Genomic DNA, 25,308 nt, shown 5'->3' on the forward strand with positions numbered 1-25,308 from the left:
TGTGAGGATTAAATGAGTTACTGTGTGGAAATTGTGTCTAGCACATAGTAACCTCTCACTGTGTTAGCTATGATTATGATTCTAGTCTGGAGGAGGGGTAAAAGCATGTAAGCAAAGAACTGCAATACAGTGCAATAAGAGCAAAAGCAGGCATCAACTAGAAGAACGTCTCCTAAATTAGAGTTTGCCCACAACTAGGAAGTTATACCACGATCAGGAAATTTTAAAACCCTCTTATGTCTATAACTTAACTCCCTACCATCACCCCCGTGGCAGTAAGAAAAACAAAATTTCTCTGCTGCTTTGATAACTGGGATTTAAAACTAACAAAAAAAATAGGGTCAAGGTTTAGAGTCTCAGATAGTGTTTTGTTTTGTTTCAGAGAAGAGTCTCGCTCCGTCGCCCAGGCTGGAGTGCAGTGGCACGATCATAGCTCACCGTAACCTCTAACTCCTGGGCTCAAGGGATCCTCTCGCGTAGCTGGAACTGCAGGTGAGCGTCACCACCTGCAGCGGCTAATTTTCGCTGTTACCCAGGCTGGTCTTGAACTCCAGTCCTCAAGCTATCCTCTCGCCTCCGCCTCCCAAAGGGTTGGGATTACAAGCAAGAGCCGTTGCGCCAGGCCTCAAAGAGTGTATCTTAACATGAGGTCAACAGACACATTGGGAAGGCTAAGTTAGTTCCCTCCACCTCTTCCCTAAAGTTAACACCTCACTTAAGTTCGAAAAAGTCAACTGGACCCGCAGAAGGTAAAAGCAGCATGTAATAATACCCTGAGTGAGAACCCACTTAAGAGCCGAGAGCCCAAATGTGTGTTTCATGACGGCGCTGTTACAGACTAAAAGGTCAAAATAGGACATTAAAGGGTGCTCCGGGAGGCTGAGTAGGAGCTCACCAGGTGTGAAAGGGGATGTCACTTTCGGAGAGAGAACGAGCGCCAGGGCGTGGAGGCGTGAAAAGGGCACGTGGGTGGCCTGGAAGAACCAAAACTAAGTGTTTCAGGGGACAGCCAGAGAGCCGAACACATATGGAGGAAAGATGCGGCCTGGGGCCCGCCAGATTAGAAAGGAAATCCCCCTCCCATACCCAGATCATGATCTCTCAGCCTCAGTGTCCCCTCAGGATACCCCTCTACGGGGTCCCAGCTGCTGGGCTCCCTCTGGTTCCCGCCACTCTTCCCTTACCTCGTCTTCCAGCCTTTCTCTCACTCTCCCGCCTCCTCTGCCTCGCCGGAAGTGACGCGCTAAGTAGCGCGCCGTATCGCGCCAGAAAGGTTCCGAGGGAGCGGGAAAAAGGGTTCCGGCGAGATCCACTGCGCCGGTGTGCAGGCTCGAGCGGTTAAAGCGCTTTCCGGGGGCCTGGGCAACTACTTTCCTTTCCTCGCTCTGTCTCCTTCGAAGTGCTCTGCGCGAGGTTCAGAGCGGCCGCCGCCTCCAAAGGGACGGTTTTCTAGAGCTCCGACGCCTCCCGGTGCCCCTCTGCTCCGGCCCTTGCCCTTTGACCCTGCTCTCGCGGCAGGGTGAGAGGTCGGGTGGCCATCTTGTGGCGGCGGCGCGGGCGGCTGTTACTGCGGAGACCCATCCCCTCCCCCTCCTTGCACCCCTGGCAGTCTGTCAGTCGGTAAAAAGTCCCGCAGCCTGTCAGGTGAGGCCCCGGCCTCGTGCCGTCGCTCTTCCCGCCGCACTGGGCGGCCCAGGCCGCTCCCTGCCGGGCCTCACTGCCGCCACCATGTCCTCCTTCTCTGAGTCGGCGCTGGAGAAGAAGCTCTCGGAGCTGAGCAACTCTCAGCAGAGCGTGCAGACCCTGTCCCTTTGGCTCATCCACCACCGCAAGCACGCGGGACCCATCGTCTCCGTGTGGCACCGCGAGCTCCGCAAAGGTAAACACCAACTCCCCCACCCCCTGGACGGTCCCCGGATTGTCCTCTCGCCCACCTACAGCCTAGGCCCCTCTAAGCCTCTTCATTGAGCCTTGCTTTCCAGGCCTGATCGAGCTTCTGAGATGGGAGACAAAGTTAGCCCCGTTTCTCGAAGAAGGAAACTGAGGCCCGGGAAGGTTTAAGGTACTTGCCTGAGCGTCCACGGACTGGGACCCAGGTGTCCAGACTTCTAGTTCGTCAAGCCATTTTCCCTTCAGTTTCCCCCTGACATTTGTGGCTGTTATTATCTCGGCTGCATTCACTGCGGTACCGGCCCTAGCATGTCGGGCCCAGTGCTGGGTATTTGGAGTAAAAGCCAGTGGGCTCCGGAGTCAGACTCTGCAGATCGAGTCCTGGCTCAGCTATTTGCCAGCTGAATAATATTGGGAGAGTTTCTTCATCTCTCTGTGTCTCCGTTTTCTCATCTGTAAGAGGGAGGCAAGGATAGCTACCCCTTACAAAGCCTTTACTTCATACCAGTCACTATACTAAGACCTTTGTGTATATCGTCGCACTCAGTCCATAGAACAGCCCTGTGAAGTAGGTAGTCTCCCCCATCTTAGGTTAAGGGGCCACCCCACCCAGACCTTACCTCTTCTCTCCTCTCTCATGCAGTTGTCATTGATTTCAGGCCCTGCTCAGGTTCTGACAGACATTCATTGAACTCATTCTGTTATGTGCCAGGCACTGGCTTGGACACTTGTAGCATGTTGCCTCTGCCAACTGCCTAGAATGTAAGCCTGACTTTGCCGCCTTACTGACCCCAGCAACTTAACCTGTCTGTCCCTTAATTTCCTTATCTACAGAGTGGATAACTGATATTTACTATTTCTTTATTACATGCGAAGTGCAGTACTGATATCTTTACATACATTGCCATTAAAAAAAATTATCGGAGCCCTATGAAGTAGGAACTTTGCAGAAGAGGAAAAACTGAGACTCATCTCGTGGTGAGGAGTAAACGGGATAATCCAAATGAACATTTAGCATGGGGTGAAGCACAGTGTAGGCATTCAGCAGATTATGGTGAGATGAGACTTTTGATTACTCACTGTGAGGCATGGTCTTTACCTTCAAGTTGCTTACAGTCTGGTGGGGAAAGATGGGCACCTACACTCCCGGATGAGTTTCATAATGGAAGACTGAAGAAATGAAGCTCAGAGCTGCTCCAGACACCCTATATGTGGTAGGCCTTTATAGCGAAGTGGCTTTACAAGTGTTCTATACTATCTGTGACTTGGGGACACCACAGATGTCCTGCTCTACAGGTGAGGAAACTGAAGTGGCTAAGTGGTATTTTCAAGGCTTTTGAACTGATGAGGCTCAGACTACAACAGGCTGGCAAACACCAAAATCCATGATTTTTTTCAGGAGACCCAGTTCTAGCCCTTTAGCAGGGACCCCCCCAAATATCGCGGACTGTACTGAGATAGGGATCCCCTCAGCCCTTCGGGCAGTTCCGGGAAGAGGTAGAGCCTGGAGTTTATGGGGCCTTGTTCATGTACCCCACTGTGCCGTTCAGAAATTATTTGTAGAGTGTGCTGAAATGTGAATTGCCACTGTACAGAATTCTATTGGGTGGGACCTCAAGAGGCAGTTAAAGTCCATCTCAGGTGTCTTTTTTTTTTTTTTTTTTTTTTGAGATGGGGTCTCGCTCTGTCGCCCAGGCTGGAGTGCAGTGGCGCGATCTCGGCTCACTGCAAGCTCCACCTCCCGGGTTCATGCCATTCTCCTGCCTCAGCCTCCCGAGTAGCTGGAACTACAGGGGCCCGCCACCACACCGGGCTAATTTTTTTGTATTTTTAGTAGAGATGGGGTTTCACCGTGTTAGCCAGGATGGTCTCGATCTCCTGACATCGTGACCTCGTGATGCCCCCACCTCAGCCTCCCAACGTGCTGATATTACAGGTGTGAGCCACCACGCCTGGCCAAGTGTCACTTCTTTTGTGATGCTTTCTTGATTCCTTGCCTCACCCTAGTTGAGTTACTGAAAAAAAGCAAATTAGAGAGTACATTTGTGTATGAAGCTCCGTTATCCCTAATCTTACGTGGTAGAGCCTTATGTTGCAAGTAGGCCAGCATTATTATCCTCATTTTATAGATGAGATGATAAAGGTATAGAGAGATTAAGTGCCTTGTCCACAGACATACAGCTAGGACATGAGCCCAGGGCTGCCTGATGCCAAAATGTGTTCTTTTTCAAGTACTCAGTGCCTCAATGCATTTAATAAGTGAAGGTGGTCACCTGACTCCAACCAAACTGTGGTGCTTTCATTTATTAGAATTAATGAGTGCCTCCCACCCCATCATACCGGTTTAGCATTTAATTTGTTCCTACTAGCTGTTCATTTGAACTGGTTACATCTTTGTCATTAGATTATGTTTTGAGAGAGGAACTAGGCCTTCTTGTTTATTTGCAGCACCACAGGATATAGCATGGTGCCTGTTATATAGTTTAAAAATAGGAATTAAATCATGGTCTCTGATAGAATTTTCATGGTTGAGTAAAGGATCTAAACCGCGCTATCCAATACAACTTTCTATGATAACAGCATAAAGGATATAAACAGCGCTATCTAATACAGTTTTCTGTGATAATAGCAATGTTTTCTATCTGTGCCATCCAACAGGTAGCCACTTGGTATATGTGGCTACGGAGTACTTAAAATGTGTGACTAAGGAACTAAAGTTTTAAGTAAATAGAATTGAAAATTTAGTTTCCAAATTTTACCAGCTGCAATTCAGGTGTTCCAATAGCCACACGTGTCTAGTGGCTAACTTACTGGACAGTGCAGAGTTAAAAAAAGATGCTCTTCCGAGCATCAAGACCTAGCTTCCAAATATCCAGCCTTCTTTCATGAACTGAAAATGCCCCCACACTAAAGGAAAAGGATTCTGTGCCCTGATACTCAGATTGATTAGCCCTGTAGATTCTACCTAGGGTGAAGTCATTTTCCGTAGCTGAGATGCTCACAGACTGTCTCTGAGTTGCCTTCAAAATACATGAGATTTACAAAAATTAACTTTTTTTCTTGCTTAAATACTTCTATTCCTGATGTGTTATCTTTCCATTTTCTAGGAATAATTTTTAATTTATCCCATTTGAGCTCTGTTCTAAGTAGAACGTCCCCTTCTTTATGGAATAGTTTTGGTGTAAAGTGCTCTTAAATGAGTATTTTTAATGGTGTTTTGTATCTTGGCCTGAATGTAGTTAATGGGCTTTTATCCCAGAATTACTTTAAGACTTTCTGTAGATGCCAAAACCAGCCAAACAAGTGAAAAGTTTTTATTAACCAGTTGTTTAAATTTTACTCAACAACTAGTTTGACTAGTTTGGAATGGGCATGGGTAGTGAGTGAAAGGACCTATTTCTGTCGTATAGGAAGGACATCTGAACAAGTGAGTTGTCCCCCAGGATTGGAATGGAGGGGTGTGTGTGTTGTGTGTATTGTGACTGTGTGTGCTCAAGAGCTGTAGGGTTTTGTCCTATCACCTTGGCACACATGGTGCTTATGTTGACTGTTGAGGATGTTGAATATGGAGGGATACAATTTATCCTAAATAAAACCCCATTGTTAAGTTCTGGGGTGATGAAAATTAATTGGCATTGTAAACAGTGAAAACCTTGGGTCTCAAGCCCCTTAGATACCTTGTTTGTCTACTGAAAAGTATATCAGGTCTTGAATGTCCACATTGACATTTTACAATATGGATTCTAGGTTTTTTTTTTTAACATAAAGTGTATGGAATTGTAAAGCTCCACTTGATGAAATTTGCTTTGTTGAAGTTCTGTTTTGCTTTTGAATCTGCTAACTTGCATGGGATTATAGGTGTAGTAGTTTCACTTACATCAACTTTGCAGAGCAAGGTTTGCTTTAACAGAAAAGCACGTTTTGCCATAATCATACCTTTGTAGCAACAGTAGATATTGTAACTACTGACGCTTTCGTTCTGCTTTTGAATAATAATTAGAAAGTTGAAGAAAGCTCCAGGTTCTTAGTATTCTTATCAGTTGGCCATCTAAACTAGGTTATTACCAGAAGGTTAAGACAATTCAGGGTATCCATATTTAATTTTATGAGCATTTAAGACAACAGTTTCATCAGTTTAAACTGTAATGTGCTATTAAAATCATGTGTTTAACTTGGGTTACTCTCCTGTAGCTACATTTTTTTTTTCTTTTTTTTTTTGAGATGGAGTCTCTTACTCTGTCGCCCAGGTGGGAGTGCAGTGGCGCGATCTCGGCTCACTGCAACCTCCGCCTCCCAGGTTCAAGTGATTCACCTGCCTCAGCCTCCCAAGTAGCTGGGTTTACAGGCGCCTGGCACCACGCCTGGCTGATTTTTGTATTTTTTTTTTTTTTTTTTTTTTTTTTGAGACGGAGTCTCGCTCTGTCGCCCAGACTGGAGTGCAGTGGCGTGATCTCGGCTCACTGCAAGCTCCGCCTCCTGGGCTCACCCCATTCTCCTGCCTCAGCCTCCCGAGTAGCTGGGACTACAGGCGCCCGCCACCACGCCTGGCTAATTTTTTGTATTTTTAGTAGAGACAAGGTTTCACCATGTTAGCCAGGATGATCTTGATCTCGTGACCTCAGGTGATCCACCTGCCTTGGCTTCCTGGAGTGCTGGGATTACAGGCGTGAGCCACTGTGCCCAGCCTCCTGTAGCTACATTTTAAAATGTCAGATCTTATGCCTGCTATGTCAGACATATCAATGCTTTGTACATTTCAAAAGAAACAACTGAGAGAAATAGAGTTACTCAGGTGTGTTAAGGTTGATAAAGAGCTTGTGTTTTTCAGGTACTTTAGCATTGGAGAAAACTTTGTGTTTTGAAACATCTAATTCTGTTCTTATTTATTTCTTTTAAAAGAAAATTGGAACCAAAAATCATAGTGATGTAACTTTATAGTTGAGAAATTATGTGCATAGAAGCCAGGGAATTCAGTAATGTTCCCCAAAGCAACTGTAACTCAGACATATTGCACAAGGTTTTTATGGTTTAATATATGATACCATATAGAGTAATAGGGAATAACCACATTTCATATAAATAAGAGAGAATTACGGTTTTTGTGAAAGCCCTAATTTTGCATATCTAGATTTCACGCGTGTGTAAATTTTCAATAAGAATGTAGTGTTAATGTATACTGGTATTTGAGCTAATATCTATTGGTGCACCTAGAGATTCTTCTATATTATTGATTATGGTTATTGGAGTATCAGAGAAATTCTCAGTTTAGGAGCAAAATTACAAGAAATCTTTTTTTTTTTTTTTTTTTTTTTGAGATGGAGTTTTGCTCTTGTTGCCCAGGCTGGAGTGCAACGGCATGATCTAGGCTCACCACAACCTCTACCTCCCGGATTCAAGCGATTCTCCTGCCTCAGCCTCCTGAGTAACTGGGATTACAGGCATGCACCACCACCACGCCAGGCAAATTTTGTATTTTTAGTAGAGACGGGGTTTCTCCATGTTGGTCAGGCTGGTCTCGAACTCCTGACCTCAGGTGATCCGTCCATCTCGGCCTCCAAAAGTGCTGGGATGACAGGCATGAGCCACCACGCTCGGCGAAACCATTTTAAAATTGAAACCTAACTCAGTCTTTTTTTTTTTTTTTTTTTTTTTTTTTGAGACAGAGTCTTGCTCTGTTGCCCAAGCTGGAATACAGTAGTGCAATCTCGGCTCACTGCAACCTCCACCTCCTGGGTTCAAGCGATTCTCCTGCCTCAGCCTCCTGAGTAGTTGGGACTACAGGTGCCCACCATCACACCCGGCTAATTTTTGTATCTTTAGTAGAGGTAGGGTTTCACCATGTTGGCCAGGCTGGTCTCAAACTCCTGACCTCAAATGATCCACCCACCTCGTCCTCCCAAAGTGCTGGGATTACAGGCATGAGCCACTGCGTCCAGCCAACTCAGTCTTTCATTCTGGAATATTTGATAATTAAAAGTGAGTTAGAAGTTGCTCTTTTTTGCAGTAGGATAAATAAAAGCCTTAGTTTCAACATTAATATTGACTGCTTATCCTTTAGGAATTCTCTTTGGATTATCTTAATTTTTACTATCAATTAATTACTCTGGTTTAAACAACACAGCAATGAAGATGGCCCATTCTTTTTCTTTTCCTTTTCCAAAATGGTATTCCCAAACCTATTCCTTAGATGGTCTTTTTAAACATATCTACTTGACCCCCCAGGTAGATAATACTTGTCTTAATGTTTTTTTAGGAGCAGCCCAGGGCAAAAGAATTGTGAATAGAGAATTTCTTTGGTGTAAGTTAAATTCTTTTCTTTTCTTTTTTACAGCCAAATCAAATAGAAAGCTTACTTTTCTGTATTTAGCGAATGATGTCATCCAAAACAGTAAAAGGAAAGGACCTGAATTCACTAGAGAATTTGAATCTGTCCTTGTGGATGCTTTTTCTCATGTTGCCAGGTATGTTGTTTGTTTTTTGGATTTGTTTTTAAATTTATTGCCTTTTCCACCTTTTTGTTCTTCCTTTTCTGTGATAGCCTTTGTAAATTGACAACTTCCTACTTTACAGAGAGTTGCGGAGGCCAAATTGTGGTTTTATGTTTTGTTGAGCCCTCAAGAACTATCGAGACATGTAAACATTCTGATACATTTGAGAGATTCAGCCTAGCATTATCTTTCTTCTAGATATATTCATTTTCATTTTTTGAATTTATTTCTTGGTTATGGTATTTTCCTTGGTTTGGTTGAGTTGTCTCATTAGCTTATGATCAAAAAACAAAGCTAACTAGTAAGGGAACCTTTTAGTAACAAAACTTAATAGCAAGAAATTAATTGCCAAATGCCTTCCTTTTTATTTCCTTCTGGATTTCTAGATGTCTAGTTTACTAAAAATAGTGGGCATTACTGTAACTGCAATAATAGTAATTATTAGTGTGGAAAGTAGGTGTTTGCTCTGGCTGTATTGTATTAAGCCTGATGGTATTGTGTTTTGTGGCAGAGAGGAGTGGCACACATACAACTAATACCATAGAAAGCATACATTGGATTAAAAGTTTTATAAATTACTTTACTTCATGTAAAAACAAAAGCTTTCTGTAGGCTCAAATTAGGTGCCCAGGAAAAGCAAAGAAAAACTATTGTTCATTAGAATATTATGTTTGTAAGTAAATATATAAACAGATATTTGCAAAAGGAATTGGGAAACATGATTGGGAGACTAGTAGGTTAAACATAAATTGTTATTAGGTCTAAAATATAGTGAAAGGCCTTAAATGAGAAATGAAGTCCTGCTTTCATTGCAGGATTTGAAAAGTTTGAAGAAATAAAATTAGAAATCCAAGAGAAAGAAATGACACCTAGCTTTCTAGAGATGAAAAAGATGGTTTTTGTTGGTCAGCTACATAACTGGCTCACCTTTTGATCAACATGGACACAAGTAGCAAAATGTGTTATTAACTTGAAAAAAATACTGAATCTTCATAACAGAGTAAGCTTAGAACAGACTGCTAGAGGAGCTATCTGAAATAGACAGATTTTCTTGCTTTGATGAGATTTAGTTCACAGTTGCTTAGAAATTGATGGTAGCTCTGCCTCAGACACTATGTGAGTGACCTTGGATGTGTTACTTAACTTTTTGAGCCCAAATTTCCTAACTGGCTAAAGGGGGAGGATACCACTCCCCCTTATAAGAGTTTTGAGGGTAGAGACAGACAATATGTTTAAAAGTATGTAGTACAATGCCTGCTCCACATTTGCTCATTCATTGGGTCATTTGTTTTTTCCTATATTCCAGGCACCTAGTAAAGTGTCTGGCACAGAGCTGCTGAGTTCTGTAGCTTGAAGGAATACCATTTATATAGCCTCCATGTTGGTGTCCCAGGAGCTGGGCAACATTATGGTCTGCCCTGACACAGAGTAGGCGTTCAGTAAATATTTGTTAAATGAGTTAATTAATGTTAACTCATTATGGAAGAGATTTGGTCTAGGGAGTTGGCTGGAATGATTTCTTGTAGGGATAGTAAACATAACAATGTTATTCAAAAATTTCAGCCTGGGCAGCATAGTGAGACCCTGTGTCTATAAAAAATTTTTTAAAAATTAGCCAGGCATGGTGGTGTGCACCTGTAGTCCTAGCTACTTGGAGGTTGAGGCAGGGGGATTGCTTGAGCCCAGGAGCTCAAAGCTGTAGTGAGCTATAATCATACCACTGCACTTCAGGTTTGGCAACAGAGCATGACCCTGTCTCTAAATTACAAACAGACAAACGATCTGTAATCTTTAGCTGTCCTGAAACCAAAAAGTAAATAGAAAGGGGTGGAAAAGGGGATGGGCAATACCAGGGTTAAAAATTCCTTTTTACTTGGGAACACCTTAAAAACTAGCCAGGTTTTAGGTGTCTTGGCAGATTCAGTGGCAGTGTGAGGAAGATAAACCTGGTCCTTCTCAATAAAATAGCCCAAATTCCTTTCTGTTTGCATTCTTCTGGTTGTTTTAAGATTCTGCGTGGGTATTAAATTCTGGATACTCATGTTTCCAATCTCCTTTCTTATACCCCATTATTGGGACAGAAAGTCCAACAGTTCTGCTTCAACCATGATGCAGCTCATCCACAGTAGGAGTAGCCTAATTAACATATACTTTCTGTGTCAGTTGATGAACAAAGATAGTTGACCCATTACTGTTGACTAAATTGATGAGGGATGTTTTTATGATAAAAGACACCTCCACACCCAAAACAAACAAACAGTAAAAAAACTCTCAAGTCAGAGAAAGCTGCCAAGTTCATAGGATAGATTTGATTTGAATAGCACAATTTAATTAACCAGACTGCAAACTTGCTTTTCATACAAGTGCCTTGTTTTCTTCCCAATGAGGAGACAGCTGTCCATGTCATTTTTCATTCAACATGTATTGGAGTGCCTTGTATGTGCCAAGTATGGATCCAGACACTGGGGGAGCAGCAGTGAACAACGCAGGCAAAGACAAATGAGCAAGATACTTTCAGAGCAGGATAATATGGACATAGTAAAATGGAGTGATGTTCTAGAGTAGGATCTCGCAGGTAGTGTGGTTCAGGAAGGCCTCTAAGGAAATGACATTTGAGGTAATCGTGCGAAGCAGGAGCGGCTATTAAGAAAAACTTAAGGCGGTGATAATCTTGGCCTGCTAAGAGAAACAGAATAAAGGCTGGTGTGGTTAGAATGTAGTGCACAAAGGGAAAAGTGATATCCAGATGAGGTCCAAGAGGTGGACATGCACCAGTCACGTACACCCTGTAAGACTTGGGAGTTAGGATTTTTTTCTCATGGAATGTCATTGAAGAGTTTTAACCAGGAGAATGGTATATTCCAACATACATTTTTAAAACATCCCTCTTTAAAAATGGCTTAGTGTAGAGGGATGGTTTGTAAAGGCCAAGGGAGGGGCGGGGACATGAGTTTGGAGGATGTTGCTGTGGTGCAGGCTAGAGGTGACATTGCCTAGGACTCAGAAGCAATGGGAAGATACTAATAGCTTCCATTTATTGAATGCTTCCTTCGTGGGAGGATCCCCACCTCTCCAGTGTAAAACTGATAGGATTTATAGGCGTTGAGTGGGAGCTGGTAGTAAGTGAAAAGAGAAATCAAAGACGATTTCTAGGTTTTTGACGTAAGTGAATGACTGATGGTGCCCTTTGCTGAAGTGAAGATTGGGGAAAAGATTTGGTGGAGGAAATCACGAGTTTTGTTTTGGCCAGGCCGAGTGTGAGATGGCTAGTGAATATTCCAAGGAGTGATGCCAAATAGGCAGGTGGATAAAATAGTCTGAAGCTCAGTAGAGACTTGATTTCTGGAGGCATAAATTTGAGAGTTACCCACATGATATTTATTTATTGTTGTGGGCCCCAAGACCACTCCCAGGTTTGGTGATTCCCTAGAATGACTCACAGGACTCATCATGTAGTCATAGTCAGGGCAGTGATTCATTACAGCTAAAGGATCCAAAGCAGCAGCAGCAGAGGGTGATGTGCGTGCAGTGCCCGCAGCAGACTGGAGCACTCTAGGTGTAAGCTTCCGAGTCCTCTCTCAGTGCGATTACACAAACACACTTAATTCCTCCAGCACTGAATTGTGATGTGTATGACGTGTAACCTACCAGGAAAGCTCTTTAAAGACTCTGTGCCCAGAGTTTTTATTGGATTGGTCATGTAGACACCCTCTGCCAAAATTCTAAGCTCCCAGAAATAAATCAGGTGTTCACTTTTTTTTTTTTTTTGAGACGGAGTCTCGCTCTGTCGCCCAGGCTGGAGTGCAATGGCTTGGTCTTGGCTCATTGCAAGCTCCGCCTCTCGGGTTCACGCCATTCTCCTGCCTCAGCCTCCCAAGTAGCTGGGACTACAGGTGCCCACCATGATGCCCAGCTAATTTTTTGTATTTTTTAGTAGAGACGGAGTTTCACTATGTTAGCCAGGATGGTCTTGATCTCCTGACCTGTGACCTGCCCTCCTTGGCCTCCCAAAGTGCTGGGATTACAGGCGTCAGCCACCACGCCAGGCTCAGGTGTTCATTAAGAACCGTATTGCTTGCACAAACAATTTAGGCCCAGTAAACCACCCTTACCAGTTAGGAAATGGTAGGGACACTTTGAAATCCCAAGTTCCCAGACGCCAGCCAAGCACTTCCCTAAGGGTAGCAGTCTGGCCTTCTGTGTTAACTCTTTTCTGAACCAACTTTACATGAGGTACTGTTGGAAGTGTAGGGAATACTTAGAATTCCTGCCCTTAGGAGGCCTACCATAGGCCTGCTGTGCATGGGATAAGACAGAGTTGTACAAATTACTGTGGTTGTACCAAAAAAGTGCCATAGAACTGTAGAGGAAGAAAAGGCCCCCAAGGCTGGCTTTGCAGGGACTCAGGTGTCCAGCTGACACGTCAAGCAGCAAGTCTGTTGGTGTCTATCGTACACATTTTTCACTCTTAAAGGTCAGTTTTGCTGTCTATATTGAAAAATAAAGTGATTGAATTTGTAATTAATCAGAATTAAAATACCAAGTGTTCAACGTAATATTAAGTTGTGTATGTAATTATTTGCCATCTTCCACTTTATTCATAGATTGTTGGCAAAGATTGTTCAGTCTTTTTTTCCACTTAAAGATTTCTCAGTTTAGATTGGAGTTAGTACAACCTGAAAATATTTCTCTTTCTGTTATAAAACGGCTTTATTACTTTGGTTGTATCTAATTCCAGATGCCAAAGTGACTTCCATTTCACTGGAGCTACTTCCTTCAAAACCTAATCAGTAGAAAGATTTCTTGAATATTTTATGTATAGCTTTGAAACTTATCTAGCAAAACCTTGATTTACCACAATGTTCAAGGAAATATCTGTCCTGGTTAGTTACATTCACTAATTAAACTAGAACCCCCCTTTTGGCCTTTAGTAGTAAAAGCCTTTTGAAAATGTTTTGTGGTTATAACAGGTTTGAGCGTCATTTTCCACTGTGCCTGAAACTGTACACAAAACCAGTCTTAGCCTGAATGGAGTCCCAAGTATCTCCAGGAATGGTGGGTGGTGGGTGTGTGTTGTGATACCCACCTACTTTTTAACTAAATCCTTGATAAGAATTTATTCTCATGAGACTGGTTTCTCTTTCTTTTAAGCGAACAGAGAATCTGCAGCAAACAGATTTTATGCTAAAAGTACCAGCTAGTTCATTAACAAAGTTCTGATTAGTTGCAATTTGGTTTTATTAATTATAATGACTTTATTTTTCTAAGCTATACATTTGATCACGTCAGGGACCTCCCATTGCCTGCAGGCCACATGCTTCAATATGGCATTCAGGGCTCGCTGTAATTGAATTCCACCCTCTCCTTCCAGATTCTTCCGCACATTCCCCCATATACTTGAGCTACCTGAATTACTCCTTTCTCTTTGCCTTGTTCAATTTTGGCTGTTCCATTTGAAGGAGAAGAGATAGCATGAACAAAGGCACATGCAAGTGAGAGAACAAATTCTGAGTAGCAAATACATACGGGTGGGTGTTGCTGGAACACAAAGTTCCAGGTGGGGTAGGGAAAGGAGACTAAACAGGTCTGAGGGGTTGCTGAGTTGAGCCCTAGAGGTCAGGACCCAGGCCTTCTTATTCTTTGTATTCTATAAACCTTCATTGATCGAGCTGAGGAGTGCTTAGTTGATTTCTGACATGACCTTGATACAGTAAGATGATTGTTGAAAGTTAAGTAACTGTATAACTTACCGAAACCTATATACATTTTTTTGGAAAAGATTACAATTTGACAGATATTTATTGTGCTTGTTCAAGGGCATATAGCAATGGGAGAAAATGACAAATCTCCATCCCTGTGGAAATTACATTCAAATGGAAAGCGTGTAAACACAAAGTAAACTGTTGAATATACAGCATACCAGAAAAGTTGTATGGAGAAAAATTGAGTAGGGGCAGGGAGTGTCATTTTCAACATAGAGGTTAGGGAATGACACACTGAAGGTGGTTTGACTAAACATAGGCCTGAAGGAGGAGAGGGATTGAGCTGTGTGGCCACATGGGGAATGTGATTCCAGGCAAAGCAAACTTTTGAAGTGCTAAGGCTCTGAGGCAGTGCTAGGGTAGCTGTTGAGGCAGGAGGTTGGAGGACGGGGGTGGGGAAGAGTGGGTAGGAGATGAGGCCAGGGAAATAACAGCTGGGTTGGGAAAGGCCTTGGAGTCTTCATAAGGACTTTTATTTCTGAGGGATACTGGGAAGAAATGTTGGCAATTTTGAACAAAGGAGTGATGTGGTCTGCCCTAGTACAGCAGCTAAAATTGTATTTTGAAAACTCGAGAGTAGGTTGTAGGAGGCCAAGGGTGGAAGCGGGGAGACCAGTAATGAGGCTACTGTAGTAATCCAGGTGAGAGATGATAATGCCTTGGGCCAGATTGATAGCAGAGGAAAAGATGAGAAATAACTAATTTCTGGATATATTTTGTAGGTGGAGTAAAAGTGTTTTATCACAAGTATCAAGTAATTGGGTCATATTTTTAAGCTTTATAAACTTAGCAATAGAAATGTTTTTCTTTTTTTTCCCAAACCCTCACTTCTGACTTTAAAAAGTTTAACAAAAAAAGAATTGATTTTTATGTACCCTGATTGAGTCCTTTAGTCAGTGAAATTTACCACTAATAATTCATAAGAAAGACATTCTGACCGGGCTAGGCTGAAACCTAAGTTCTCCTTGAGTTTACGAAAGCATTGTCACGGTCGGGTGTGAATAGAGTTCCCATCTCAGTTGAATTTGGCATGATTTCTTCTTGAAGTTTCTACTAAAAGCCATTTAACTTAGATACTAAGATGTCGAGATATCCCTTCTTGTTTAAAGTCATTCAGTGTAAGATCGTTGCCATTTAAACCCCCTCACAAAACAGAAGAATTCATGCTAACAGTGGGTGGTGGCTGAATTCACTTTGCTTTCAGAAAGTCTAACCCAATCTTCTGCTTGCTCTCTGACATTTTATTGTAGGCAATTGGTTCTCAGTGAGTGCTAGTTATAGTCCTTTATATCCTGTTTCAGGAGTTAACATGTCAGGGGAAAACATTTTCTAACTTCTAATTCATATCCTTTGATATAAGTTATGAAGGACTGCATTATTAAGTGTGTTCTAAGATTATCAGATACCTTTGTGTGAACCTGGACTATGGACTTAGCCCAGAATTAAAATAATTATGAAGTGGTTAGAACTGGAATGATTCTTGACATATACATGTATGTGATTGTGTTTATACATGTAGAAGTGTTGGTGTGTTAGAATTGATGAGTTGCAGTGAATTATTTCCTGTTTTAAACATCTGGTTTTTTAAAATCATTTTTCTATCTTTAAGAGTTCTGATCCACTTTTAATTTCCAGCAGAATGTCTGGCAGTACATTTTATTAACATCTTCTTAAAAAGCAAGCTATCACAATTGATAAGATGGAGTTTTGATAATTTTCTGTCTAAAAATTGGCCATTGACTTTTGGTCCTATTTGATTTCGATTATGGCATGATCCCTCCCACTACACGAAGAATGTAGTTTGTGGTCAAGTTTTGGGTATCCAGGTATTACAATATGTACCTTATTCTTTTGCTTTTAAATGTGTAAATCATTTAGTCAGTTGTTGATTTCTTTTTTTTTTTAAGTAGGTCTGTCCTAATTAAAAACAAAAAATCTTAAGCTTATATATATCTTTTCATCTTTTCTGGGCAGAGAGGCAGATGAAGGCTGTAAAAAACCTTTAGAAAGATTGCTGAACATCTGGCAAGAACGAAGTGTGTATGGCGGCGAGTTCATACAGCAGCTGAAGCTGTCTATGGAGGACTCCAAGAGCCCTCCCCCCAAAGGTAGAAACATCACCACATGTTTACAGCTCTTGGTCTTTGCCTACTTTCGAATCAAATATGAAAAGCTGCAGTGGGGTTTGCTGTGAACCACCAGCGATTTTATGATTCTTCAGAGAGAGAGAGATGATCATGAATGATGGTGAGAATTTATGTAGTGCTCACAGTGTGTAAGCCTGGTTCTAGTATTCATGCTATCCATCCTCTCATACCCTGACTTTTGCTCTCTATTCTCCTTGGCTTGCTTCTGTCTTTCAGAGACTTTCCTTGCACAAGGGAAGGAACAACAAAGTTGTTTAGAGTTGTGGTGAACTAGGAGGTAGCCTGGACTAAGATTTTGTCCTTGCTCTGCCATTAACTACAATAGGACCTTGGATAAGTTTCTTAGCTTTTTAAGAACTTGGTTTAATTAAATGTAGATGTGCTTTTGAAACATATCCTTAGGATTGTCAGCATGGTGTGTGTCTAAAGTTGATTGTTTGTTTGTTTTGGAGACAGAGTCTCACCCTGTCATCCAGGCTGGAGTGCAGTGGCATGATCTTGGCTCACTGCAACCTCCGCCTCCTGGGTTCAAGCCATTCTCCTTCCTGAGCCTCCTGAGTAGCTGAGATTCAGGCACCTGCCACAACACCCGGATAATTTTTGTATTTTAGAAGAGATGGGGTTTCACTGTGTTTGCCAGGCTGGTCTCGAACTCCTGACCTCAAGTGATCTACCCGCCTCGGCCTCCCAAAGTGCTGGATTACAGGTGTGAGTCACTGTGCCCAGCTTAAAATTGATTTTGATCTTTACTGAACCCAGGATATCTTTAGGAAGTGCATCTGTGTGTGAATTTTGCAAAGCCCTTAATAAGAGCTTATATTCTTTTTTCTTTTTTCTTTCTTTTCTTTTTTTTTTTTTTTTTTTTTGAGACAGAGTCTTGCTCTGTTTTCCGGGCTGGAGTGCACTGTATGATCTCGGCTCACTGCAACATCCGCCTCCCGGGTTCAAGCAGTTCCTTGCCTCAGCCTCCTGAGTAGCTGGGATTACAGGCACCTGCCACCATGCCCAGCTAATTTTTGTATTTTTGGTAGAGACAGGGTTTCACCATCTTGGCCAGGCTGGTCTTGAACTCCTGACCTCGTGATCCACCCCACCTCACCTTCCCAAAGTGCTGGGATTATAGGCGTGAGCCACCGCACCTGGCCTATTTTTAAAGAGTAAGATCAAATGTTGTTTAGTTACTTGGCTTCTGGTTAGTTGTGGTTTAATTCTAGTTGGCATGACGTGTTTCTTAGCTACAGATCTGATCTGCCTGCATACATACTTGTTTCCTGGAGGATCAAGTCCAAGTACTGATAGTATTGAAGACCCTTTCTATCTGAACTAACCTGTTTTTCCAGATTCTTCTCCTGCCACTTCCTCACTTACACTGTATTCTTTGGCCAAACTGAATTGCGGACAGTTTCCCCTCTGGATGCTCTGTTGGCACTGCTTCCTTTCCATCTGCTGTTACCTCTACTTGATGTCCTTCTACTGCTTTCACTGTGTGGTGAACTCATTCTCCAAGAAGGCAACTCTCATTCTGACCTCTTTCCTGGCTTGTCTGGGCCCATGTGGTCATTCCCTCCTTGTTCTCTGGTACTTTGTACATGCATCTGCTATAGAACCTAGCCATGATTAGCATGTGACAGTATCCTTCACTGAGCAATCCTTTTGTGTACCCTTCATGATCCTTTCCAGGTCTGGAATTATTTGCATTTTACAGTGGGTAACTTTCCTGTGAAACCAAAGGTTAGAGGCTTTCTGTGAATGACATAAGTGCTTTCAGACTGCAGGTCATTGTTGTTTTACTTGGTGTTGCTAGAAGATAATTTTAGGATCACTCAGGTGATTGGTAGCTTCTGAAAAGCAAGATGTTTCCTGCTTTGGATTCTGGTGTTTGTATTGTGTCCTTTGGAGGTCTTCCGTACAGCTGAAGAATTACTGGGGAGTTACTCAGCGTTCTTTACTCTGCCTTACAGTTCATTGGTAAACAGTGCTGGTTTTTAAGAACACCTTTGGGCAAGTAGGAGAGCCTTGAAAGAGGATGTTTGAAGCTAATGTTGAATTTCAATTTAATGTACATTTGCTGGACACATACTTTGAATAAACAGCTATGCTAGATGCTATAGGAAAGAGGGAGAAAAGAGTAAGGAATAGGTTTGCACTCTGGCAATGTGTGGAATTTGTGGCAGTGAGAATATTGGAAATAGCTTCATTGGGTTTCTGATTTTTTTTTTGAGAGTCTAGATAGACATTAACAATAACAGAGGCAGTTTCCTCTAGGTAGAGGATAATGCTGATCTGAAGATAATGTCTCTTTCTCTATTCTATAAAGATGAAAACACACATCAAAAGATTTCAACATGTGTGTTAGTCCCAGCTGACTCACTCTGTCTTCACTCTCTTCTCTGGACCTGAGTTATCAGAATATTTTACCACAGTCCTTTCAAATGTTGATGAGTTCTCAAGAAGTTTATTTCCAAATTTGAGTAGTCCTTTTATATTCCAGCTCTGATTCATGGGTAATTCTTTGTCTTCAGGCAACTTCATGGAGTTTACCTCTGAAATAAAAATTTTTCTATGGAACTTTGACAGTTCTTACAACATTAGAGAATGCATGAGCTTAGGAATTCTGTTTTAGAACTGGGTATTAAGTTTATAAACCTGTCTCTCAAGGTGTTCTAAAGGTGTCTCTCAAAACATCACACTGTGCCCTATAAATATATACAATTATTATTTGTCAGTTAAAAACAAAATTTAAAAAGTAAGAAAAGGAGAAAAGTTCTCTACTCTTGAGAATACTTAAGGTGTTGCTTGACTGAATGGAACTTTTTTTTTTTTGTATACGTTTTTGTTTTAATTTAATGAAAGACATGATTTGAAGAATCTAGACTAGATTGCTAATATATCCATTAGTTCTTCAAATAAAGCCATTGTAAATGCTTGAGCAGTATTCTTTTTATTTTATTTTATTTTATTATTATTATACTTAGGGTACATGTGCACAATGTGCAGGTTAGTTACATATGTATACATGTGCCATGCTGGTGTGCTGCACCCATTAACTCGTCATTTAGCATTAGGTATATCTCCTAAAGCTATCCCTCCCCTCTCCCCCCACCCCACAACAGTCCCCAGAGTGTGATGTTCCCCTTCCTGTGTCCATGTGTTCTCATTGTTCAGTTCCCACCTATGAGTGAGAATATGCAGTGTTTGGTTTTTTGTTCTTGTGATAGTTTACTGAGAATGATGATTTCCAATTTCATCCATGTCCCTACAAAGGACATGAACTCATCATTTTTTATGGCTGCATAGTATTCCATGGTGTATATGTGCCACATTTTCTTAATCCAGTCTATCATTGTTGGACATTTGGGTTGGTTCCAAGTCTTTGCTATTGTGAATAGTGCCGCAATAAACATACGTGTGCATGTGTCTTTATAGCAGCATGATTTAGAGTCCTTTGGGTATATACCCAGTAATGGGATGGCTGGGTCAAATGGAATTTCTAGTTCTAGATCCCTGAGGAATCGCCACACTGGTGGCGATGTAACTGTAAACTAGTTTACAGTTTACAGTCCTACCAGCAGTGTAAAAGTGTTCCTATTTCTCCACATCCTCTCCAGCACCTGTTGTTTCCTGACTTTTTTAATGATTGCCATTCTAACTGGTGTGAGATGGTATCTCATTGTGGTTTTGATTTGCATTTGTCTGATGGCCAGTGATGGTGAGCATTTTTCCATGTGTTTTTTGGCTGCATAAATGTCTTCTTTTGAGAAGTGTCTGTTCATGTCCTTTGCCCACTTTTTGATGGGGTTGTTTGTTTTTTTCTTGTAAATTTGTTTGAGTTCATTGTAGATCCTAAATGGAACTTTTTTATTTGAGCCACATGTGACTCACGTAGTATACGGTTGTAGGAGGATTTAGAGAGAGAGGGTAGATACAAAGGGACTAGCATTTATTGAGCATCCATTATGTACCAGCCTCTGCTGGCTGCTTTTCATGTTAATTTGTTTTAGATCCTTACAACTACTCTGTGAATTTGGTATTATTTTCATACTTTAGATGAGGATACTGGCTCAAAAAGGTATAGTAATTTTGTTCAGAGAGAGATAATTGATAAGTGGCGAATTCCCAGGTCTATATGACTTTAAAGCTGATATTCTTCACACTGTCATATTTCCTGAAAGCACATGGTTTCAATAAACTTGAGTTTTGGTAGGAATTTGTGAGTAGGTTACCCAGCTTTCCTGGATCTTAATGTAGTTTAGCTATTGAGGCTTCCACAGTATGAATCCTAGCTGTCATTTCTTTTTTTTTTGAGATGAAGTCTTGCTCTGTCGCCCAGGCTGGAGTGCAATGGCGTGACCTCGGCTCACCGCAACCTCCGCCTCCCAGGTTCAAGTGATTCTCCTGCCTCAGCCTTCCAAGTAGCTGGGATTACAGGCATGTGCCACCACGCCTGGCTAATTTTGTATTTTTAGTAGAGATGGGGTTTCTCCATGTTGGTCAGGCTGGTCTCAAACTCCCAACTTCAGGTGATTCGCCCACCTCGGCCTCCCAAAGTGGCAGGATTACAGGCGTGAGCCACCACGCCCAGCCCCTAGCTGTCATTTCTAAAGCTTTGTGACCTTGGCCATGGTATTTGATCCCTCTGAAGCTCAGATCCTCACTGTACAATATGGCTATTAATGGTGATACCTTCTAGGATTGTGATGAGGATTACTTGAGATAATGCAGGTAGGATATTATCAGTGGGGCGATGATACGAGTTTTGTTTGCCCCTGCCAGTTCTAGTATCTAATATGCTGAGTTTCTATATATGAACTGGTAGCAAAAGTAAGAAGAGGTTTTTAATATTTTCAGTCCCCCAGTTTTTGTGCGAGGCTGGAGAACATGGTAGCTAAAAGTATGAGTTCTAGGTGCAACTTCCCTGGGTTTATGCCTGGATTTGGCTGCTCAGTTCAGTGAGATGATAAGGGTAGACAGCTTGTAGAACTGTGCCTCAAATGTTAGACCTTTATCTGTTGCAAGTTCTTTTCTTTCCACAAGTAAAGTTTAATATGCCTTATTAAAATGTCCTTTACTATGCAGGGATGGAGCAAAGAATGAGGGAGCTGTTGCAAACAGTATTTCCTGATCCTTTTCTCATTATAAAAGTAATATAAAATCTATAGGTGTGTTTTGTTGTTGTTGTTGTTAACTAGTCAATTGAAGCAGTGGGAGTAGAGAAGGAACAAAAAAACCTGTAACTGATTGCGATCAATTAGTTGTAAACACCGCTGCACTCGGACCAAACACAGGGTGTTTTGTTTTGTTTTTTAAATCACAGAAAATTTCAAGTGGATCCTCTAGAAGATCCAGCTTTACGGTAGATGGCTGCATATTATAATGTGATTTGGGAGCCTGCAGGCCAGCTTTTTGCCTTAAGATTAGTTTCACAGTCTGCCATAGTGTCTGAAATTCTCCCACAATCAGGTTGTAAGAGGCATACCATAAACCCTTAGGTAACGAGGATTACTTAAGATTAGCTGAGTACAAGGCCCGCTGGAGACACAGGGACAAGTTGGAGGATAGACGAGAAGGTGCCCAGTATGAGGACAGAAGGACTTTGGCTACCCCCCACAGTTTGTCCTGCCTGTAAACAGTGGTTGAGTGAGTGAAAAAGGGAGGGTAAATATATACCGTCGTAGAAGCTGAATTGATAGTGGAAGGCTTACCTTAAATTCAGATGTAGAAATGGGACTGACAAATATTCTAGTTTTTAAAATAATTTTAATTTTTTAAAAAATGTATAGCTTTTGAAAAGGAAACCTGGAAATCCTAAGTTATTTTTAATGGCTGTCTGACTAGACTGACAATACTGGGCACCGTAACTGCTGACTTCGTAGCAGTGATAGTCATTTCTGGCCTAGCACTAGCATTTTCCAAGCTCTGTGACTCCTCCCTTCAAGCAGTTTCAAACTCCGACCTGTCAGCCCTTTCCTAGGTACTGTAGGGATGTAGAGGAATAAGACACAAAGTGCTCCTGTCGGAGAAGAACGCTTGCCAGTGGCCAGAGTAGCAAGGCCGGGTGCTTTAAGAGAGGCCTGAGTGCCATGGGAGTTGGAGGCCATTGTCATCATTAGGCTATGAACTTAGGAGGAATCTGTAAAATCATTAGAAGCCCCTTAAGGTTTATGAATAGGGACATGATGGAGTGAGCACTCCGCTTTAGGAAGATTAACTTAATAATAGAATACAGTCTTCCATATTTACAGGTTCCACATCTGTGAATGCAACCAGCTGCATATTGAATATATTTTGGGTAAAAATAATACATATTTTAAAAACGAAACAGTGTGACAATTATTTACATATCATGTACATTGTATTAGGTACTATAATCTAGACATAAAGTATACGGGAGGATGTGTGCGTAAGTTGTATGTAAATACTATGCCATTTTTTAATGAGATCTTGAGTATCCCTAGATTTTGATATCCGTGGCGGTCCTGGAACCAATCCCCCATGGATACTGAGGGACAACTGTATAGTCTAACTTGGGAAAGGAGCAAACTAGAGGTGGGGAGACAGTGGTCTCAACCAGCTGTGACAAAGGGCAGATTGCTGATAAGAGGCTGTGTAGGTGAAGGAGCAGAGGGAGGCAGTATGTAAGGCATCCTTCTGAGGTATGGAATCTGCTAGAAACTGGGACCTTGCGATAGATTCTAATGGTTTCCAAGGCCTTGTACCTGGAAGACAGGTCAGTGAAAGTGTTCATAATGGAAATAGGTAGCTCAGGGAATGAGGAGCCCTGTGGGGGAAATGATTAGTAATTCATATCCAGAAATCTTACGTTTGTAGCACCAGTAGGTCCTCCAAATGGAAATAGGAGGAAACTGGAAAAGTAGGGTAATGGTTAACACCTATTGTGCCCTCTGCCATCAGGATGGCAAAAGACATAAGTTGTCCTGAAATGATTTCTTATTTTAAGTCTTGTAATGCTGTTCATGAGCAGCAGTGTGAAGTGGTAAAGATAACTCCAGATAAGGAGCCTTTGATCTGTAGCACCCACATTTACACTAACAAACTCTCTGACTTTGGGCAAACTGCAACCTGTGGACTTAGATATTTTCATGAAAATTTGAGTTGGAGGAAACAAAGGCATAGGTCTAAGTCCTCCCGGTGCCAAAATTCAGGAATTCTAAGTGTCGAGGTAGTGTTTGATGTTTATATATAATAATTTCTGTGTGAGAGTTTGAAAACGGAAGGATTTCAAGTTTTATAATTTTTTTCTACCTTCTTTAGCGTATCTAATAGTTACTTACTGAGTACTCTTCTAGGTGCTTGAAAGCAAACAGAACAGTATAAAAAATTTTGGAGTTTGTACTTACCTTCTAATGGCCAGTCCTTCCACAGTGGCTGAGTGTCTGCATGGGCCACGGCACACGCTCATTAGGCAGCTGCTATGTACAAAGTACTGTTAGGTGTTTCTTATGTACATTTTATCCTAATAGATTTTTCGTATTAAAAATACAGCAATCTTTGCTTTGCATAGTAGTGCAGGACTGTAACCATGACCGTGCAAGCTGAACCCATGCAAAGCAATCTTTATAATCAGTGGGGAAAATTATGATTGCTCTGTGACTTTAAAAATTTTTTTTATCAAAGAATTAAAAACTCACTGTTGATTCCAAATGTGTACGGAAACAAAAGAGATAATAAACTAATAGTTATTTAATATGCTGTAACAACAAATTAGAAACATTGAGAATTAAAGTGTGTTTTCTTTGTAACAAACTTAACAAGAGTAGTTTGAGCAAGGGTTGCCTTCTTCTGGTATAATTTATATACATATATAGAGCAAACATCTTTTCTGTGGCTTTGCAAATTGTCATACTGTATTTTGTTTGGATCAGCTTCCAACATTTTATCGTTTATGCTTTCAGTATTGTAAAATACCTCTCAGTTTCTTTAGCATGCAGTTTTTTGTTTTTTTTTTTTAGCGTCTCTTCCTCTAGGACGTTGTCATTCTTTTCATCACTCCCACTTTCTTCATTGCTAAGTTGGCCTCTACAAGTTCCTCTGGCCACGGATCTAAGCTCCCTCTGATGCTGACAGTGGCAGCATCCTGCAGCGTGCTCTTTCTTCTGTAATTCCACTGATGTGCCATTGGGATTTCAGTTCCAGCATTAGCTTTTGTTTCAGTTTCTTTGTTCCACATTCGTCTTTATGATCAATACCCTCTTCTGATCGTTCATTTTTATAAAATGTCGTGGGTGTTATCACTGGGCAATAAGGAGACAGTACAGCGAAGTACTTTGCTGTCTTGGTGTCACCTGCATAACAGGTGTGCAGTGATCAATCACTGATAGACTTGAAGAATGATGTGATTGGTCACTGATCATGATTTGGGGGCTGAAGTTAGCAGCAAAATTTGTACTTTATGCAACTACTCAAGAGTTAATATGCCCTGGTAACTGAAGTTCGAACTTGTTTTATTGAGGGACTGGTGTCATTTAACGAAGCCATGATAACAAATCTGTGTATAATAGTATGCGCAAAGTGAGAACGGCCTGTATTGCAGATGTTCCTGTCTCCTTTTTTTGTAATAGACAAAATCATTAAGAAAAAATTAAACTTGGCCAGGCGTGGTGGCTCACACCTGTACCAGGACTTTGGGAGGCCGAGGCGGGTGGGTCACTGGAGGCCAGGAGTTTGAGCCCAGCCTGGCCAACGTGGTGAATGAAACTCTGACTCTACTAAAAATACAAAAATTAGCCAGGCTTGGGGGCAAGTGCCAGTAATCCCAGCTACTCAGGAGGCTGAGGTGGGAGAATTGCTGGAACCCAGGAGGCGGAAGTTGCAATGAGCTGAGAACGTGTCACTGCACTCCAGCCTGGGCAAGAGAGCAAAAACTCCATCTAAAAAAAATAAAATAAAAATAAAACTCATGATATTGACCTGGCTTTCACTTCAAACACAAGTTTGGTCAGTTAGTATATAATGTAGAGAACAAGAGCTACATGGCTTGGTTCCAGAAGAAAATGTGTAAGC

General features: G+C 41.7%; 2 protein-coding genes across 5 annotated transcripts in view; one reads left to right on the forward strand and one right to left on the reverse strand.

Annotated features, from left to right (window-relative positions):
• The window catches only part of TTI1 (TELO2 interacting protein 1), a 50,874-nt gene extending 49,375 nt beyond the window's left edge, over nt 1–1,499 (reverse strand). The window contains exon 1 of one of the 3 annotated variants that reach the window (XM_054467812.2): nt 1,185–1,499. The gene's annotated coding sequence lies outside the window, so the exon portion shown is untranslated. The remainder of the gene's footprint in view (nt 1–1,184) is intronic. The other 2 variants (XM_063659051.1, XM_054467811.2) reach the window with 2 other exon arrangements.
• RPRD1B (regulation of nuclear pre-mRNA domain containing 1B) overlaps nt 1,229–25,308 on the forward strand; it is a 60,022-nt gene continuing 35,942 nt past the window's right edge. Inside the window, exons 1-3 of one of the 2 annotated variants that reach the window (XM_054467813.2) lie at nt 1,229–1,879; nt 8,222–8,351; nt 16,115–16,248. In XM_054467813.2, the coding sequence (XP_054323788.1) occupies nt 1,729–1,879; nt 8,222–8,351; nt 16,115–16,248 (415 nt within the window). In that variant the 5' untranslated portion in view covers nt 1,229–1,728. The remainder of the gene's footprint in view (nt 1,880–8,221; nt 8,352–16,114; nt 16,249–25,308) is intronic. The other variant, XM_063659054.1, reaches the window with a different exon arrangement.

This window comes from Pongo pygmaeus, chromosome 21 (assembly GCF_028885625.2).
Source record: "Pongo pygmaeus isolate AG05252 chromosome 21, NHGRI_mPonPyg2-v2.0_pri, whole genome shotgun sequence".
NCBI classification, from domain to species: domain Eukaryota; kingdom Metazoa; phylum Chordata; class Mammalia; order Primates; family Hominidae; genus Pongo; species Pongo pygmaeus.